Here is a 21,167-nt window from a genome sequence, read left to right on the forward strand (position 1 = left end):
TTAAATTCCCCCATGCTGATGCAGCGGTGCCAGGGGAATTCGAAAGGGAATTCTGGCTGCTGTAAGTCTCCTCTAGGTGACGTTTGACCACTTGCCCTGCGGAAAGTCCCAGCAACTGTTATGCGTCAACTAGGACCTGCAACAACTATATCGCTGGTTGGTCCATGTTGCTGGTTCATGTTGATCCATGTCCCAGTAGGGGAGATCAGATATCGCATGTGCCAGTGCTGCCAGTCCTGCCCTTTCCCAGGCCCAATCCACCCATCCCCATCCCGTTGTTGCCCTCCCTGCCTTGTCCACCCCCTCCCTGCCCTTCCCTCACCCCTACACCAATCTAACCAGCTCCAGTGGACATCCCTCCATGCATCTGTGGGAAGGCTCCGGCTTTCCCATCAGTGCTGGTAAAAGCCCTCCAGCTGTGGATGCAGGTGGAAAGGGAGTTGCCCGGTTCCCCGCCTGCATGACGTGCTGGGCAGCTATTGGTCGGGGGAGGGGGCAAGCCTGCAGCACGTAGTTTAAAGGCTGGCACCCATGCGTCCCCCAGCCTCTTGGTTCCTTGGCAGCAGCGGAACCCACCCACCCGCGCTTCAAGCACAGTCAGAAGTCTAGCTGATCGCCTTTAGGGGCCGGGTAGGAATTTTTTGGCTTTTCCCCTGATTGGCCATGGGGTGAAGCTTTTTTTTGCCAACCCCTGACTGTCACTTTGGGTTTCTTGTGGGTCTTTCAGTCAGGTTGGCTGTGTCTGGCAGGGTAATGTGGGAACGGGAGGAGAAATAGGGAACCGGTGTCTACCTTCAGGTAAGCAACAGGCTGGGTTAAGGCCAGTACTGAGCCCTGAGGCTACCTAGAACGGGGGCAGCCTGGCTTGACCCTGGAATGGAATTGGGATGCTCACCTTTGTGGTTCCCCGACTCAGGGTGGGCAGAACGATTCAGCTGGCTTGACCCCCCATTTCCCGGGGTTGGTGATGAGGAACCTGAGGGAGCCTTGGGTGATCTCAGGTTCTGAGCCAAGGTGGTTTGCCCAAAGAGGGCTCAGACAGGAACTGTCTCCTCCCAGTTAGGTGCCCACACTAAAGGGGGGCGGAGCATAGACAGGACCCGTTGCATTGCACCAATCACTGTGCAGCTTTGTTACGGAATAAATCGTGGCCCTGTTTCAACCAAGTCTTTGTGTCACGCATGTTTGTGGGGGGATACCTGGGCAACAGGCTGTAGACAATGCTTTGTTACAGCACAAAGGCATAGGATTGGCCCATAAAAGATGTCAACAGGAAAACAAACACTAAAATTGACAACAGTCCTCCAAGACACATGCTTGGAGCCAAGCACAGAACGAACACTTCACTTTTCAACTGAAAGGACAAATCAATGAAATATCTTGTAAAAACAGTTCTTAGTAAAGTTTTTAAAAGCCAAAAATAGAAAGTACAGACTGCTAGAAGAGGCAAACTCTAAACCAAAATACATTTCTAAATTCAAATGAAAACTGGGGGCATCAGGTTCTAAGTTCCTTGTAAGAAGTAACACATTTTATGCGTTACTGTATATCAGTAAGTTAAAACAACAACAACAAACCAGAATTAGCAGGAATTGTGGAATGAGCTTGCCAGTAAGGGAGCTGAAAACAAGACATGTACGTTGCTGGGAGATGAGCTGAAGAGTGAGAGCAGGGCTGAGCTTTCGTAGCTGCATGGGGAAAAATTATTTCTGCATTTAAACCCCAGGTTATCTAATGCTCACTACATAGTGGGAAAGACATGATATGGGCACAGAATGAGTGCTTGAGTGGCCTTCAATCACCATCATCAAATAAATAATCAAGACTAATGTCTTGGTTGAAAGATCTTTACCGACGTCTTGTCCACAGATTTATTATATCAGAGAATATAATGAGCTACGGAAATTGTGAGGTAAAAGAACACTGGAGACAAAGTTTAGAACCAGATTACTCTTAAGACAATATAATAATTTAGCTTTACTCGAAGTAAATTAAATGTTTGTAAACTGGTACATGAAAACATATTTTGGATTCAAGCTCCTGTATTGAGATGCTGTATTCAAAAAGAAATAGTATATGGCATGAGTACAGCAATTTTTCCAGGAGCATATGTCCAGTATCAGAATGCAAGAGCAATGATGCAGAGGAGCAATGCTCAATGGGACATGAATGGGATATATGGGATATGACAGCGTTTAACATACTGGAAGCCCATGGACTGAAATGACGATACATGGTGTTCTATCCCATAGGATCAGCAAGACCAAAGATGCTACCAAGAGGGTCCATGGGCTTGAATTCACCAGATTGCCTTTACATCCTTCATGCCAGTGTTGGGGAATGAGAAAATGAAAGAGCCCATTTCTTCTGAAATCGTGTTCATTGAAAGTACCACAATGGAACACAGTCCCGGTTAAATTAATTTACCAGAGAAACAATTACACTGTACTGCTTCTTGCCACTTCCACTCAAGTTTTTTTGATTTAAATGAGAGAGCTCTCAAAGAGAAGAAGTATTCTATTAAAATGATGAATTGCTAGCTTCAGGGCTGAATGTTGATCTTTAGCATGGCATAAACACAGTCTTCATAAGAGAATGCTTTTGGGACTGAACTAATGCAGGCTTACCTTCAAGGGAGAATTCCTTGTATTGTAATTTATAAACCTGTTAAACCTTCTTCGGTTTTAAAAACAATGATAGTATCATATTAAGATTATTATTTTTTTAATCAGGTAAACAGGTAGCTCTTGGGCAAGGATGCATATTCATGGATAGAGTGGAGAGAACAAAATTGCATAGATATGAATAATAGGATTGGAACATGATGGCTGTTTTTGTTATCATGCACTGCAATTCAAATACAGTTTAAGATTTAACACCTGCTCCTTCTTACCTTGGTATCTTTTATAATTTCACTGGTAGCAGCCCATTTACCAAACACTGATTAGAAATCAAGCTTCATTGTACGTGGGAAGGCTGTATATGTCACTTGGTGACATATTTGATGGGCATGGCAAATGTTCAATTTCTCAGTGAATAATATTATAACCTGCAATGCAAGTAGCCAGCATCAATCACTCACTTGGTGCCAGTCACCTACTTCTCTTCCAATAAATGCTGGCCAACCAAATGCACTATGGAAAAATGCAGCCTGTGATTTCAGGCAGGAAAGAGAAGGCCACTTTAAGATCAGCTCTTCATGATACTTAGCATTTGTATAGCACTTTTTGAGTGCACAAAGCTCTTCACATGCACTGATTAAATCCTTACAGCAATCCTGTAAGGGAAATCCGTTTTATTGATTTGTTTGTTTGTTTGCGTACCACCTTTCTCATCATCAGATTTTATTCAAGGTGGTTTACGTAGACAGGCTATCCTAGACCTGATAAAGGTCTTTACTATTGTTCTTTTCATATACTGTATAGAATCTTTCAGTCACCAGATGTTTCCCTTTCATGGTGTAGTAATTTCTCCAGGGTGGGAGAATCCTATGCTCCATGTTGGGCTGAAAAGCACAACACAAAGCTCCTCTAATCTGCACTGGCAAAATAGTGGAAGCAGACTAGAGGAGACCCATTGTGGGGCCTGTGCCCTTACTCGGGGATGAATGTCCCCTTCCCCCAAAGAGACTTTGGTGGCTGCTGCAGCACCCATAGGTGCACTGGTAGCCATTTTAGCACCACTGCTCCTTTGGGAGCCAGGTAATTTAGGATTGGGCTGTTGAACATTGATTTGCATTCAGATAAGCTATGTGAAGAAGTCAGGGTGCATTCATCAACATGTCCTGATTACAACCCACCACAACATCTTTCAGAATTTTCAGAAGCATGTTGAACAAGAATGGAGTGCTGCCATCACAAGCATCATGGTTGAACATGCTCATTGTCTGCAAAATAACAGATTTCCAGGGTAGGAAACATGTGCATAGTATACTTGGACCTTGATATCTGTTCCCGGACCCATGCAGGTACCAAAACCTGTGTGTAATTGAATCTGTGGGTGGGATCTATCTCCCACATCTTCCACACTTATACCTTAGTTATCTGCCAGAGTGATTGCCTGAAAGGCCCCTCATGAAGAGGAAATTGCAAGGAGACAAAATGTGGAAGACTCTTATTGGTACAGCTAAGCACATAACTGTCAACATTTAAAACTCTTCATGAAATAGTTTATCTCCTGATAAATTAAAAAAAACCAAACAAACTCAAGTCACTGTTTAGTAGAATGAATTTGTTCAGATTATATCTCAGAAGTATTATATTTTATTTATTTACACAGAGATGTAAGCACTTCACATGTCTATCACATAAATGTGTGCCCCTGCCATAAGAACATAGGAACAGCCCCGCTGGATCAGGCCATAGGCCCATCTTGTCCAGCTTTCTGTATCTCACAGCAGCCCACCAAATGCCCCAGGGAGCCCACCAGATAACAAGAGACCTGCATCCTGGTGCCCTCCCTTGCATCTGACATAGCCCTTTTCTAAATGGCTTCCTCCCTGCCACAGAGCGGGGGCGGGGGGAGGAAGTGGGTATTTAATTAACTAGCTTGGTAGGAATAGCTTATTTTGATGATGGAGCTTCTGAAGTTATGGTTGCCTGCCAATGTCTGGCAAACTGTTGCAGCTCTGAGCACTCCCCCACACAGACATTTCATGATAGAATAAAAAAAAGAAAAAAAGAAATGGTCATCACTCTTACTATTAGCAAGCAATTAACATCTGTGCAAACAGCCTAGATCTATCAGTCACGGAAGCTTTCCAAGCAAAGGGGCTTTCTGAAGGGAATTCTCTTCCCTAATAAATCACTTGTGTCAATTAGGGACACAGCTCTTGCCAGGAGACTTAGTCGACTGTTCCCAATTAAGGCTTAATGGATAAGAGCAAATGGGGTGCTGGAAGCGCTCAGCCGACAATCCCAGTTCTGGTCTGAGGTTAAGCTAGATGTTAAACAAAAAGAGCAACAAAGGTAAAGAGAAGCAAGGCTCCGTTCCCTTTAAGTTAATTAGCCAAAGAGTGAACAGTTCTAAAACCTGTCCCTTTCTTCTTTTCCGATTTCCCTTCTTTTCTTTTCCAAGGAAAAGAATAAAGAAACCATGAGCAGAAATTAGGGAACCATGTGTGTGTGTGTGTGTGGGGGGGGTTCTTTCCTTTTTCCTGCTGACAGGTGATAGAAGGAGTGATGGGTGATAGGAGAAGGGTGATAGAGCAGTATTCTAAATTTAACAGTATGTTATTGATAGCTCAGACTATCACTGCCCTAAGCTATCATTTAACAAGCAGTACACTGGCTACAGTAACCGAGGATACCATCAGACTGAGCAGGAGTTTGAATAATGCAGTTCTTCTCGGACAGTTCTCAACAACATCCCATCACAGCCATGGCTTTATCATTTCCATTGTGAAACCGGGAATTCAATTTATAATCTGATTTAGCCTATAGTGGATTTTTTTTTTTACAGAAGGATGTGATAGCCAAATCTTATGTATATCTACATAGAAGTAGGTTCCACTATGTTCAATGGTACCTACTCCAAGGATCTGTATCTACAATTGCAGACGTTTAGCCCAGACTTAAACTTGCAGCAAGGAACTGGCCGATGCTTCCGTCCCCCCCCCCCCAATGGTGCTAGCTGCCATAAAGCAGACAGTGCCTGTTACAAAAGGCACTCCGACAGTGCACGATTTAGCACCCTGCAGAGGTTACTGGCAGGAAGGCCCATGCTTTCCCATCCTCACTGTCAGAGATTTCCCAACCTGCCGAAACAGGTAAGATGATGGGATAGGTGGGAGGGTGGAAAGGAGGTGTGGGATTATGAAGAGAGGCGGGAATGGTCAGATCGAGTCCCAGGAAGGGATGTGATCAGCAGCACCAGTGCCACTGATATCCTAACCCCATTACTAGGCCCAATCCTACAGCACAGGGCAACACAGACCCAGGACAGCAAAATAGCTCTGGTCGGTCCAAGTGGACCCACCCATACCACAGAGGCTTTCCCTCAGAGGGAACGATTCTTCCTTCATCTAGAGGGAACCTTCTGGACTGCCTCCCACCATAGGTTGCAAAGGTGGCAGAGGGAACAGGATTGGGCCCTTAGACTTGTAACCCTATCATAAACTAACTTCTGCTGAGAACAATGGGAGTTTGCCCCAGAATCCCCCACAATCTCATGCTGACCGAGTTCCAAAGTATCTCTTTAGTCACCACAGTTCCTTACCAGGTGAGCTTCATCCCTTTCCGTTCCTCCACCAAACCAGTTTCCAGCAACCTTACAGTTTCACATGCTTCATGTGAAATGGAGCATGGCAATTTAGAGTGTGACTGAGTACAGACTGTTACAAACACAAATGTAAGTCAAACATGTGAGAAATACGTCCATTAAAATCTGGCGGCAATGTGGAAAAATGCAAAATAGGCTGAAAGACAAGGACAGAAGTCATCACATCAAGCTACAGCTACCGCTGAGGAACAGAGACAGATTTCAGGAACTAAATGCAGAAATTAGAAAGCAACCAAAATGAAGAAGAGGAGCAAAGATTGAAAATAAAGTGGCACAAGCACAAGGCTTAGCAGAAAAAAAACTGAATGTTGAATTGGAGGTGACTATAAATAGAGCAGAAGGAGAAGGGTTATGAAACAAGAGGAGGAGAGGCACAAATTAAAATGTGTGAGAGAGAACAAGCAATTTTGGATGGCTAAAGAATACTGTATCTTCTGAAAACATATCCGAACAGTGGCACAGCAGGACTGGCTTTTACATCTGTCAACGGAAGTAAATTATGCAGGCTGCCATATGTCAAACAGACAAGACGTCACTGGTGTTGAGAACACCAGTCAAGCATATTGTGCAGCAACAATATATGCACCTCAATCTGTTAGACAACAAACTATATATCTCTGTGCTACACACTGGATGTGCTTTGCTTAAAATGATACTTCTCAAATGGGGGGGGAGAACTGAATGGGGGTGCAAGAGTCTAGGGAACGGGCTCTGACAGAGTCTTCCTCTTCCTGCCAGCCGAAATCAGGGAGATTTTGTCCACTGGTAGATAATCCTCACTGACCCCATTAATCACTTGGTTTGGGAAAGAAATGTTCAGGAAGAGCTGTTCTAATGATAATTCTGGGAAATCAAAGAAGCTCTGTCCTAACATCATCATAATTCTCTCTATCATCAACTCAGGACATCAATAAAGACCAGGGGTGCCCAAACCCTGGCCCGGGGGCCACTTGCAGCCCTCAGGGACTCACAATATGGCCTGCGAGGATCTTCCAGTCTCCAATGAGAAAATAAATAATAATAATACGGGTATTTATATTCTGCCTTTCTTGGTTGTCAGATTTCTCCTCATTTTAATTCAAGGCAGTTTACATAAGAATATAAGAACAGCCCCACTGGATCAGGCCATAGGCCCATGTAGTCCAGCTTCCTGTATCTCACAGCAGCCCCACCAAACACTCCAGGGAGCATGCCTGAAAACAAGAGACCTGGATCTCGGTGCCCTGCCTTGCATCTGACATAGTCCATTTCTAAAATCAGGAGGTTGCACATACACATCATGACTTGTAACCCATAATGGATTTTTCCTCCAGAAACTTGTCCAATCTCCTTTTAAAGGCATCCAGGCCAGATGCCGTCACCACATCCTGCGACAAGGAGTTCCACAGACCAACCACACACTGAGTAAAGAAATGTTTTCTCTTGTCTGTTCTAACTCTCCCAACACTCCATTTTAGTGGATGTCCCCTGGTTCTGGTGTTATATGAGAGTGTAAAGAGCATCTCTCTATCCACTCTGTCCTTCCCGGGCATAATTTTGTATGTCTCAATCATGTCACCCCTCAGGCGTCTCTTTTCTAGACTGAAGAGGCCCAAACGCCGTAGCCTTTCCTCATAAGGAAGGTGTCCCAGCCCAGCAATCATCTTAGTTGCCCTCTTTTGCACCTTTTTCATTTCCACTATATCTTTTTTGAGATGCAGCAACTAGAACTGGACACAATACTCCAGGTGTGGCCTTACCATCGATTTGTACAATGGCATTATAATATTAGCTGTTTTGTTCTCAATATCTTTTCTGATGATCTCAAGCATAGAATTGGCCTTCTTTACTGCTGCCGCACATTGGGTCGACACTTTCATCGACTTGTCCACCACTACCCCAAGATCTATCTCCTGATCTGTCACAGACAGCTCAGAACCCATTAGCCTATATGTGAAGTTTTGATTTTTTGCCCCAGTGTGCATGACCTTACACTTACTTACATTGAAACGCATCTGCCATTTTGCTGCCCATTCTGCCAGTTTGGAGAGATCCTTCTGGAGCTCCTCAGAATCACTTCTGGTCTTCACCACTTGGAAAAGTTTGGCGTCATCTGCAAACCTAGCCACCTCACTGCTACCTCAACCCTGTCTCCAGGTCATTTATGAAGAGGTTAAGAGCACTGGTCCCAAGACAGATTCTTGGGGCACACCGCTTTTCACCTCTCTCCATTGTGAAAATTGGCCATTGACACCCACTCGATGTTTCCTGGTCTTCAGCCAGGTCTCAGACCAGGAGAGAACCTGCCCTTTAATTCCCTGAGGAATTTTTTCAGTAGCCTTTGGTGAGGGACCATGTTGAACGCCTTCTGAAAGTCCAGATATATAATGTCCACGGGTTCTCCCGCATCCACATGCCTGTTGAACTTTTCAAAGAATTCTAAAAGGTTCGTGAGGCAAGACTTACCCTTACAGAAGCCATGCTGATTCTCCCTCAGCAAAGCTTGTTTGTCTATGTGTTTTGAGATCCTATCTTTGATGAGACATTCCACCATCTTACCTGTTATAGATGTTAGGCTGACTGGCCTATAGTTTTCCGGGTCCCTCCTCTTTCCCTTTTTAAAGATCAGCGTGACATTTGCTATCCTCCAATCTTCTGGCACCGTGGGCGTTTTGAGGGACAAGTTGCATATTTTAGTCAAGAGATCAGCAACTTCATTCTTCAATTCCTTAATAACTCTTGGGTGGACGCTATCAGGACCCGGTGACTTATTGATCTTTAATTTATCAATGAGGTCTGAAACATCTTCTCTTTTAACCTCTATCTGACATAATTCCTTGGTCAGGAGGATCCGTTCGGGCGGTGGTATCTGCCCGAGCTCTTCTGCTGTGAAGACAGATGCAAGGAACCCATTTAATTTCTCTGCCATCTCTAAGTCTCCTTTTATTTCCCCTTTCCCTCCCTCACCATCCAGAGGGCCAACTGCTTCTCTAGCAGTTTTCCTGCTTCTAACATATTTGAAGAAGCTTTTATTGTTCCCCTTAATGCTGCTGGCCATGTGTTCCTCATAGTCTCTCTTGGCCTCCTGTTTCACCTTCTTACATTTCTTTTGCCACAGTTTATATTCCTTTTTATTCTCCTCATTAGGGCAAGATTTCCGTTTATGGAAGGAAGCTTCCTTGCCCTTTACGGTCCCTCTAACTTGGCTGGTTAGCCATACGGGCACCCTCCTGGACTTAGTCGAGCCCTTCTTCCTTTTTGGTATGCACCTCCACTGGGTCTCTATTACTGTTGATTTGAGCAACCTCCGTGCTCTCTGTAGAGACTGGAATCTTTTTTTACCTTCCCTTTCAATCTCCTTCTAATCAGCCTCCTCATCTGAGGAAAGTTCGCTTGTTGGAAGTCAAGGGTTTTTGTGAGAGATTTGCCTGGTATTCTTCCCCTGTCGTGCATGTCGAAAAGGATTGCAGCATGATCACTGTTCCCCAATGGCTCAGTAACATTGACATCTCTAACCATGTCCTGAGTACCGCACAATATTACATCCAGAATCACCTGTCCTCCATGACTAGCTGCTCTAAGGCACAGTCATTTAGCATGTCAAGTAATCCGGTCTCCTTTTTGTGACCAGAACACAAATTGACCCAGTCAATATGAGCATAATTGAAGTCCCCCATGATTACAACCCTAATAATAATAATACAGGTATTTATAATAATAATAATAATAATAATAATAATAATAATAATAATAATAATAATAATAATAATAATAATAATACAGGTATTTATATACCGCCTTTCTTGGTCCTCAGATTTCTCCTCAGACTTTATTCAAGGCGGTTTACATAAGCAGGCTAATTAAATCCCCGTAGGGATTTTTACAATTGAAAGAAAGTTCTATCTTTCAAGAACCACAACATTCAGATGTTTCTTCCTGATCTGGTTTCACATTCTGGCCTCCATCCTCCCACACTCAGAGCAGATGGAATAACTCGGCTCAGCTTGTCAGCTGCTTCAAAGTCACACGGTGCCGGTGGCCTCGAACTGGCGACCTGTGGATCTTCAGGCAAACGGAGGCTCTACCCTCTAGACCAGATTTAACCCATAGAGATTCTATGGAGATGGACCCACCTTCAGTCTCTACTTTGCTAGAGATTCTATGGAGTCGGACCCACGCTCAATCTCTACTTTGCTGGATTCTATCCCTTCCTTAACATAAATGACCACCCCACCTCCAACCCGGCCCCTCTGTCCCTCCTGTAGAGTTTATAGCCTGGGATTGTGGTATCCCACTGATTCTCTGCAAATCTCTTCGGGCATTTGCATAAAAGCATTTGTACATGGAATGCCCCAGGATGGGCTGCTTATTAGCTCCTTCATCCCTGAATACTCTCATTGTGCCAAACCATCTATCACATCCCATCACACTACCATTCCCAATTTCTTCTCCTACTCTGCCTTTACCTTGTTGTTCTCTAACCTCCCCATGCTCGTCCCATAGGGATGAGGAGTCCCGAACTGGATTGCCCTCGGCTCCTGTTGGCTTTCCCCCAGGGATCAGTTTAAAAGCTGCTCTGCTGCCTTTTTAATGTTATGTGCCAGCAGTCTGGTTCCATTCTGGTTCAAGTGAAGTCCATCTCTCTTGTACAGGCCCCGCTTGGCCCAAAACGTTCCCCAGTGCCAAACGAATCTAAACCCCTTCTCCCTACACCACCGTCTCATCCACGCATTGAGACCCCTGATCTCCACCTGCCTAACTGGCCCTGCACGTGGAACAGGTAGCACTTCAGAGAACACTACCTTTGAGGTCCTGGCTTTTAGTGTAATTAATTTCAGTGTAACTAATTTCAGTGTAATTAGTTTGTGGAACTCTTTGCCACAGGAAGTAGTGATGGCATCTTGCCTGGATGCCTTTAAGAGGGGATGGGACAAATTTCTGGAAGAAAAGTTCACTATGGGTTACAAGTCATAGTAGGTATGTAAAAGCTCTTGGTTTTAGAGGCAGGCTGCCAGATGCAGTGGAGGGCACTGGGAATATTGTCTTGTGTGCTCCCTGAGGCATTTGGTGGGCCACTGTGAGATACAGGAAGCTGGACTAGATGGGGCTTTGGCCTGATCCAGCAGGGCTCTTCTTATGTTCAATGATGAACAGACTTTCACAAAAACCCTGTAGTAGGTCTGGGATGCAAACAAAAAACTCTCCAGCAGGATTATTAGTGACTGTTATTTGAGGATTTGGCAAATAAAAATCTTTGTACATGCAGTTCAATATAATTATCATGTGGGTTAGTTTGTTAGACTGAGCAACTGTTAGAACATTTTTTGTTAAAATGAGCAACTGGATGGCGAAGGGAAGTTTGTTTGGTTTTGTGCTATAATATTTGAATGGGCAAAGAGATATATTGCCTAATTAAAATATTTAAGTTTATTTACATCAGAGTTAATGTTTTTCTGCAATTTCAAGACCACGTTTTTGTTTTTAAAAATCAGGAATCTCATTTTATAACATTCTGTTCACTTCAGTATTTGGAACATTTTGCATGTACAATGCAATACTTATGTGTAATTTCTCCATACCATTTACATGAATGTGAAGGCTCTTGTGCACATCAGAGCTCATGCATGCAAATTTAATTTTGACACAAGGTCAAGGGTTCACGAATATCCTCTTGGCTTACTTACCAAGGCTCTTTGCTTCCTATCCAATAATTGTTCTGTTCCCCAACAGACACTCTCTCCTTCCTCCTCTTCCAAGCACACTCCCAACTCCCATCCAGGTCCAGCAGTATTCTAAAAATGCTTGCATATGCAGGTTGTTCAGTATAAGTGCAGGGACCTAACTAGGAGGAGATAGGTGCCCTCACCTTACTGGGTCCACTTGGAGTTGAAACCAGATTTGGAGTGGCCCTAATAGAACCACTGGGGCAGCAGAGGCTTACCCACCAGCATATCAAGGAACATTTGTAACAAGCATGAGATGCTGGGGTTTAGGGATGTGGAAATATTAGTGGGAGGAAGTGGGTGGTGTTGCACATCTCTAGTGGGCACAGTCATGCTATTTACAAATGCAAGAAAGACTGAGCTTACTCTGGTAAATGTTGCAGGGGGTTTGACTGAAACAGAGTTAAAGATTTGATTCTGATTCCCCTTGTGATGAAGGTCCACAGTTGACCCAGGAGAATTTTGTTTGACCATGGTTACGGTAAAAACAAATTGTCTTCTGCAACTTAGCCATTAAACTGTATATCATTGTTCGGGTTGACTGAACTGAGGGCCATTGTTCTTTAAGATAATGCCTTAAAATGTGAACTGAAGGAAGAAATGGATACTATCCGCTACCCAAGTCAGGAACAAATTGATCTGCAGATTTATTTCAGAGATGTGAGGGAGATATTTTGCTGACTGTTGGTGGTAGGTAACACTGTAATTCAATAAGTGAAGGCCGACTTTGAATAGATGGAAAATTAAACTTCGGGCCCTGTCTCCTGTGGGATTTTCTTGTGCCATTATTGATTGCATTTCAGCTCCTGCCTCAGGAGAGAAATTGGTTGGAGTTAGGTTTTAATTGTATTCACAGCTGCATTGAATTACTTTCCTTCACAATCTATGAGCATCTTAGTTTTTTTTTTTTATTAAAAAGTTTGTGGGGATATGAAAAATGTAACAAATACAGGTTAGATGATTGATCAAAAATTTTTTAGAGCAATCATTGTCTGATCAGTATATTAGTGTAAGAATCCTCAGGAGGTCTCCATGTTTTCTAAAGAATGATCACTCTGCTTGAAAAGCATTTTACTGTGTGATCTTAGGGATTTTTATTAATCATCTGGTAGATGCAAGAGATGAATTTGTTTAATGTGTGAAAATTGAATGAATTTGAACAGCAGTGTAGAGACCCAAAGGCATCTTCTATAACAAGGGTGCCCAAATCCCAGCCCTGGGGCCACTTGCGGCCCTCGAAGCCTCTCAATGTGGCCCTCAGGGAGCCCTGAGTCTTCAATGAGTCTCTGGCCCTCCACAGATTTGCTAGAGCCCACACTGGCCTGAAGCAACTGCTCTCAGCGTGAGGGTGACTGTTTGACCTCTTGCATGAGCTGTGGGATTAGGGTTCCCTCCACTGCTTGCTGTTTCGCATCTGTGATGCAGTAGCAGCAGCAAAGGAAAGGCCAGCCTTGCTTTGTACAAGGCCTTTTATAGGCCTTGAGCTATTACAAGACCTTCATTATTTCATATAAGTTCATCTTTAATATATACATTTATGTAAACATATGTAAATTTATTCAAATTTTAAATGTAAATTAATTCTTTTTTTCCCTGGCCCCCGACACAATGTTGGAGAGATGATGTGGCCCTCCTGCCAAAAACTTTGGACACCCTTGTTCTATATGGACTGATAAAGCACCCCCACAAGTTAGATCTACATGTTGGATAATCTTTGAACTATGCACAGAATGAAAAGTCCTTTCCATCACCTTAGTACTCTGTTCATTCTGCAATATGTGTAGACTTGACTCCAAATGTTTTCAGAGACAAGTGTAAATAATTTTTAGCATGTTCTAATATTTTACCTTTCTCTCTCTCCCCCCCCCCCCTTAAAAAGTCTGGAAGAAATGAATCCGAAACTGGAAGTCAGAGAATCAGACCAGTGTTTGAAGAGGATCCTATTTTTGGACGGCGAACGTCCTACCAGCATGCAGCAGTCCACATACCGACAGATATATATGAAGGATGTAAGTAGTGACTTAACAGATCTTCTTATGTGTCCCGTTCATGGTGGATATAGTCCTAATTTATAAGCTATAATCCTGAATGTTTTCCTGAATGAGGCCCTCCCATGAACTAAGCCCATTCTATCTCTTATAGTAAGAAATAGAGGGAATGGGATGTTAAACTTGATAAACTCAAAAATCTCTTTGTATTTCATGTATCATTCACACAGCTTTATGAATAATGATTGCAGTTCAGTTTAAATGGTACTGCATGACTGAGTGTTTATATTCATTTATTATATAGATGAAGTTCTGGTTGTGCGTTTATGCATCTTCATTATCCTTACCCTGGACAATCTTAAAGCAATGGTACCATTTGGAAACTATTATATAGTGGAGCTGCAGAAAGGGTCTATTACCCAGAAATTACATCTGCAATCTGAGAGAGGAACCACAGGAAAGCAAGCAGGCAGCAGTTATGAATCTGGATTATTGTGAATGTCCTGATTTTTCCTAACTTATTTATTTATCCAAATGACTTTGGGTTGTACTTCTTGAATTGGATTCAGCCTTGGGCAAGCAAGAGAAATGGGAAATAGATGAAGTGTGCCTAAAGCGTTTAATATTTCAGGAAAATATTGCACAAGACAATAGTAGTACTTACACTGTAAGTGGCTTTTTATAAGCAGGGATGTGCCTGTGCTGAGTCTCGAGTTGAGTCCCGAGTCTCTGCCCTCTTTGACTTGTGTCGCCCATGAGTCACAATGGCAGCTGTCATGACTTGTCCAGAGCTGTTCTTTTGAGTTATTTTGACTTGTGTCTGAGTCTTTTCCAGTCATGGAAGTGGCGAGGAAAAGCAAGCATACACACAAATCAGAGTCACAAGCACACACAAAAGTGACTCAAGTCTATTCAAGTCTTTTCATTTTTAGGGTAAAACCCCCAAGTCCCAATTCAGTGCCCAACTTTTTGATTCATGTGACTCAAGTCAGTATGAGTCGTAACAAATGTTTCCATGACTCGAGTCCGAATCATCTGAGTCTTGGCCCATCTCGACTGTGTAGAACTGACATGTGTCACTGAGTACAGAAGAGTTTGGTTTGAATGGTCTTCAGTGTGAGCCAACAATGCAAACAGTGCTGTTGAGCATAGAACAAGTAACATGACTCATTTCTGTATTAAAATGTTTCTTGGGATCTTGATTTATTGGAATCCCATGATACAGCAGTCTTATGTACTTGAAAGTACCTGGTAGGTTTGTGTCATCCTGTTCCTGGAGGCCTAGCATTGTACACCTCCCCCCACCCCACAAACATCTTCCATTTCCCACTTGACAGCTTACTAGTCCAGGCAGGTGGGCAGAACATAACACCCCTGTTGGTCAGAGTTGGGAAGAGGAAAGAAGCAGCACCAGCATGACCATAATAAAAGCATTATTCCCATTCACTTTTTTTCCTGCTGCTTAATGGGATGGGGGACATGTCTCCCTAGTGGCAGAAAGTCTGTGCTTGGAAGAAATGTCCCCATTCCATTGACCAGTGGCAAAGAGAAGAAGGTGATTTGCCAGTTGGGTGGGGATATTTCTTCCAAGCTCAGCCCTGTTGCCACAAGGGTGAAATGTCCCCAACGTGTCCCATTGGCTGGTGGGGAAGAGAGAGAGCAGAGGAAGCAATCGCTCTGACTTCACCCTCACTTCCCTAACAGCCAGACTTTCTGATGGTAGAAGAAATGTCTCCATCCCTTTAGCTGATGAGAAAAGGAGGGTGGAAGAAGCTTCTACTTCCTTTGCCTTCCCACCTGTTTTGGCTAATGGGCTGGGGGTGTCTAGTGATGGGCCCCTGTGGGGTCATTCGCTCCTGGCACATGCCCTGATGGTTTCACTTGGTGGTGCCAGTCCAGTCTGCATGTCCCACTTCTGAACAGGCATCACATATTGTACTTAATATTTCAAAGCGGCTTACATGTGTGAAAGTCTGAAGTGCACTGACATGATTCAAACATTCCTTATTTGGAAGGTTAGAACTGTGTGATCAGTTCTAACTTATGCAGACTGGATTCTTTATGGATAGGTGCCATACAGATTATGTGTCTAGTGCTGATAGGGTGAGTTGGACAGGGGACACACTCCTACTCCTCTACCACAGAGACTACATATCTTAGGGGTGTGTGAATGCATGTGTGTGGGTGGATAGCACAAGTTTGGGCGAGTAAGACGATGGTCCACACTAACAAAAATTAGGGTCTGCATTGACATGTCACACATGTTCAAAGCAAATTTCAGGGTTCCTCTCGTGGAAAAATGAGAATTTTCAAGGGAAGCCAAACAAGTTTCGGTATGCAAGTCACATTTTCTCAAGGAGTTTCTGCACATTCCAAAAAAAAAAAAAAAAAAAAAATTGGCTTAAAATGCAGGAAAAAAGAGGAGTGTTCTTTCACCCACCTAGTAATTTAGAGCGGTTCATTTTAATTCTGCAATCTTCCAGCTCTGCAGAAATCTTATCAGTGAGTCGGAGACCCTAGCGTGACCCATACTTAAAATTCACATCCACTGTCGTGTGTCTGCATCTATAAATGACACATGAGTGAAAGCGGAAATGTCAACAGGGCTGAGCTGAGGAAAAGTCATGAGCAACTTGCAGTTCCACATGCAGCATGTCATTTTGACACAGATCTGAAGGATTATTCTGGGATTCAGACTTTAATAATATAAAAGTGCACTGTAATTGAAGGATTAGAGTGGAAACTGCTCTGTTATTTTAGATATTTCCACTTTCAGCCTAACTATTATGAGAAATTCCATCATTTCTAAAAGGCTAATTTATGTATTTCTGCTGGTGTCATTTGAGAAATGATTCTTTGGCAAAGCCTTCTTTAAAATGTTTTCATTAGCATTGACTTTTAGGGTTGATATGTACATTTTGTTCTGATAATCAGGCACTGCAGGAAAAAAATACATTAGAGAAACACTGTAATATGAAAATCAATATCATTACACTCATATTAACACCTCCCCCCCAAACACAGTTTAAGAGGGAGGAATCCTAGTTTAGGGTTAGAGCATATATTGCATATGTATATAGTCATCCAGTTACTCTTTGCAGGATTTAGATTATAATGGCTGGGAGGAAGTCTGTTTGCGATTCAGGACAACTGCTGCCAATTGAGCTTGATAGCCCTTGGATTGATGGACCACAGGACCAGCTCATTATAAATCAACTTATCTATATTCCTATGTCATATGGAAATCGAACCATCTGGCCCTTTGGGCTTCTTTACGAGCTACTGCAGCATCAAATGATTCATGTGCATTTAAGGTGCTCTAGCTGGTTAAAAAAAAATGAATGTACTTCATAGCTAAACAGCAGCTACTAAATAAATATATTTCTCCTTGCAAGATTTCAAAAAGTTTTCAAACATAATTTAATGCCATGACATTTGGTTTCTAGAGTGAAGTTACTCCCAGTGAGCGATGATGGGATTAAGGTATAATAACTGCCTCCCTAGTATGGTTACCATATACTTATAGTGACTAATTATATTTGGAATTGCCTTGATAGTGCCTCAGATTAGGGGTGTTCAAAGTTTTTGGCAGGAGGGCTGCATCTTCTCTCTGACACTGTGTCGGGGGCCAGAGAAAAAAAGAATTAATTTACATTTAAAATTTTAATAAATTTATATAAATGAATATATTAAAGATGAACTTATATGAATGAATGAAGGTCTTGCAATAGCTGAAGGCCTATAAAAGGCCTTGCACAAAGCAAGGCTGACCTTTCCTTTGTTGCTTCTGCTGCATCACATACATGAAACAGCAAGCTGTGGAGGGAGCCCTCATCCCACAGCTCACGCGAGAGGTCAAACAGTTGCCCTCACGCTGAGAGCAGTTGCGTCAGGACAGTGTGGGCTCCAGCAAGTCTCCAGAGGGAGGCTCCTTGGAGACTGGGGGCTCCCCGTGGGCCAGATTGGGAGTCCCCGAGGGCCGCAAATGGCCCCTGGGCCGGGGTTTGGGCACCCCTGCCTCAGATTATTGAAAATGTGCACTTTTTTTCCCTTCAACCTCTCTGATTTTTGAATGAGGCATGCCACACAATGAGATGGTTGAATGAACAACCTGACAGCAAGTGGAGGATACCGTTTCTGAATGTGCCCCACATTTTGTTTTTTAATTAACAAGAGGATACCCATTCCTTTATTATATTTACCATTCAGAAGAAACAAGCATGTGAATTTGAAAAGGCAGCCACATATACTTTTGAAGCATTGGAATTTTCTCAGTCACAAGCTTCTTGGAAATTTATTTCCTATAAGAAAGTACAAAATGTTGTCAGTGCTTCAGTTTTGAGAGTAATAATTAAGGCAAAGTTTATTCACAATTGTTTATCAAAAGTCTGAAAACACACAGTGGGAATGCCTTCAAGAACTATTCATGTGACAGTGCAATCCTAAGCATGTCTACTCAGAAGTAAGCCCCTTTATGTGAAATGGAGCTTACTCCCAGGACAGTAAGTATAGGATTAGAGCCTGAGTAGATTAGAGCCATATCCTAACCAACTTTCTAGCACTCTCATAGCTGTGCCAGTGGGGCATGTGCTTCATCCTGCAGTTGGGTGGCAACTCTCACGGAGCCTCCTCAAGGTTAGGGAATGTTTGTTCCCTTACCTTGGAGCTGCATTGCCCTTACCTCAGTGCTGGAAAGTTGGTTCGGATTGTGCCCTGAGTATAATAAGCAAGCTTTACTTCAAGAAGAATATTGGTCTGGAGGTCTAGTCTAGAGGGTAGAGCCTCCATTTGCCTGAAGATAACATCTGCAGGTCGCCAGTTCGAGACCACCGGCACCGTGCGACCTTGAAGCAGCTGACAAGCTGAGCCGAGTTATTCCATCTGCTCTGAGTGTGGGAGGATGGAGGCCAGAATGTGAAACCAGATCAGAGTAAAACATCTGGACTGTTGTGGTTCTTGAAAGATAGAACCTTCTTTCAATTGTAAAAATCCCTACGGGGATTTAATCAGCCTGCCTATGTAAACCGCCTTGAATAAAGTCTGAGGAGAAATCTGACAACCAAGAAAGGCGGTATATAAATACCTGTATTAGTATTAGTAGTATATTAAAACAGTGGCTTTCGCAAATGACTTGAGTCCTACAGCATTCTAGTGCTATACAAAAGATCAAGAGAATAATAAAGCTTCCTAGCTTTTAAATAAATATTTTTAAAGGAGTAATAAAACTGTATACTACATTTTTATTCTTTTTCTTTACAGAAATATTTAGTTCTGTTCATAAATTATATTCAAGTGTATGGTTCTTTGCTCTTACAATGCGCTTATTAGCACTTTACATCTGAATAGTTGCATCACCTACTTTAGGTGCCTCAGCCCATAATGAAAATGTATGTAAAGTTGTCTTCCTCTTTCTCTGTTTGGACAATATGTCTGGGTTGGCCCCACGCACACACACACGTGGAATATGCACAAGTACATTTCTATTCCCTTCCCAGCATGCTGTTCTTTTTCTTGTCATGTGGAAGGGCTTGGGTTGTCTGAATGGACCAGATTCTTGGAATCTAGTTGTAAAGCTTTTCGTGGACTGTATTCCTTCAACATGAACTTGGTGGAAGGTCCTTGGCATGTCTGAATGCTTCTCGTGAACAAAGCTTCCTGCACATTGTTACCAACACTGCACATACATACCTCCAGTAGGGAGGTCGTTCACACCAAAGCAGCTTATGTAGCTTATGTGGCAGCCGACCAGTGTCCATTCTGTAGACCTTGCCAAACCATTGTAGTCTGTGTTTTTGAATTTGTTCTTCGCCTGATGGTTGATGATGTTATGATGGTGAGCACCAAGAGCTTTGAAATAGGCACACAAGAATTTTAGGGGAAGGCTTTGGGGGGGGGGAGAGAGAAAGAACTGTTATGAACATTAGAAGGGCGGAGAGAGATTCCTATTCTGCTGGGCAAGTTCTGAGTACAAAGTCTGTCTAAGCAGCAAGGGCAGGGCTGAAACAATTCAAGGTTCCAGGGGAGAAAATTATAGTAAAAAAGGAGTTCCTTTGAGCCACGAAGATAGCGCCTCTGAAGGAAAGTACAGCTACCAGAGCTTGTGGACTTAGAAAGAGCCTTCCTACCTATAGGCAGCATTGCCAAGTGGAAAAAATATGGAGGATGTCACCTCAAATTTGCAAGATCATGGAGGAAAAGAAACAAACAGATGCCCTAGAGCATACAGCAGTGGTTCCCAAACTGTGTGTTGTGGCTCTGCAGGGAGCCATAGAAACCAACCGGGGAGCTGTGGAATCCTCGTGACAAACCCACTGCCCTAGACAATGTATAAGATGGTAGCCCTAATGGGGAGCTGTGGCAAGTGGCCCAATAGGTCAAGGGAGCCACAAGTCAAAAAAAGTTTGGGAACCACTGAGCTGCAAACTTCCTTCCCCTTAATGGCCCTTAATTTGCATGACTTCTCCTAAGAGTTCAGCATGACTTGGCTCCCTTGCAGAGAGGAGACCTGCCTTGCTTCCAAAAAAAGTCAACCAGAAACCCAAATGGAGTTAGGTTAGGGGTGCAATCCTAACCAACTTTCCAGCACTGGCATAGCTGTGCCAATGGGGCATCTGCTGCATCCTGTAGTTGGGTGGCACTCTCAGAAGCCTCCTCAAAGTAAGGGAATGTTTGTTCCCTTACTTCGGAGCTGCACTGCCCTTACCACAGTGCTGGTAAGTTGGTTAGGATTGCACCCTGGGTTGCACACATGTTGGGGAATAAAAGGAGGAGATCTATAATGTACATGCCAAGGAAGAGGCTAACCTCAGAAAATGGGTATCTAGTTTTCTGTGTTCAGGGAGTTTTGTTTATGCTAGACACATCTCAGTGGATGATAAAGACCCTTTTATTTTAGAGAGCCTTTGATGGTATGGCGGCTTAATTGCCTAACATCTGCTACTGACTTCCATTTATTATGCAATGAGCATGTCAAGGGACTATGCTGTTGCATTGTGCAATGTGGTGTTTGTTTGTTTTTTAATTTTATGTCTCCTGTTATTTTTAATGTTCTAGTTGTCTGGTTGTTTCTGATTTTGCTATATATGTTGGGTACTTTATCCAGAAAGACAGCATTAAAATAAATCAATAAATTGACATATAAATCCTGACCCTTGTTGCCACCACACCTGCAGCTCAAAATGGATACAGGCTAGGAAAA

The 21,167-nt window shown here is 43.1% G+C and overlaps 1 protein-coding gene across 5 annotated transcripts in view; it reads left to right on the forward strand.

The window, feature by feature from the left end:
- CACNA2D1 (calcium voltage-gated channel auxiliary subunit alpha2delta 1) overlaps positions 1–21,167 on the forward strand; it is a 472,859-nt gene that overhangs the window by 265,961 nt on the left and 185,731 nt on the right. For all 5 annotated transcript variants that reach the window (XM_066634567.1, XM_066634568.1, XM_066634570.1 and 2 more), the window contains exon 6: positions 13,861–13,990. In XM_066634567.1, coding sequence (XP_066490664.1) covers positions 13,861–13,990 — 130 coding nt within the window. The remainder of the gene's footprint in view (positions 1–13,860; positions 13,991–21,167) is intronic.

This window comes from Tiliqua scincoides, chromosome 7, assembly GCF_035046505.1.
Source record: "Tiliqua scincoides isolate rTilSci1 chromosome 7, rTilSci1.hap2, whole genome shotgun sequence".
NCBI lineage: Eukaryota > Metazoa > Chordata > Lepidosauria > Squamata > Scincidae > Tiliqua > Tiliqua scincoides.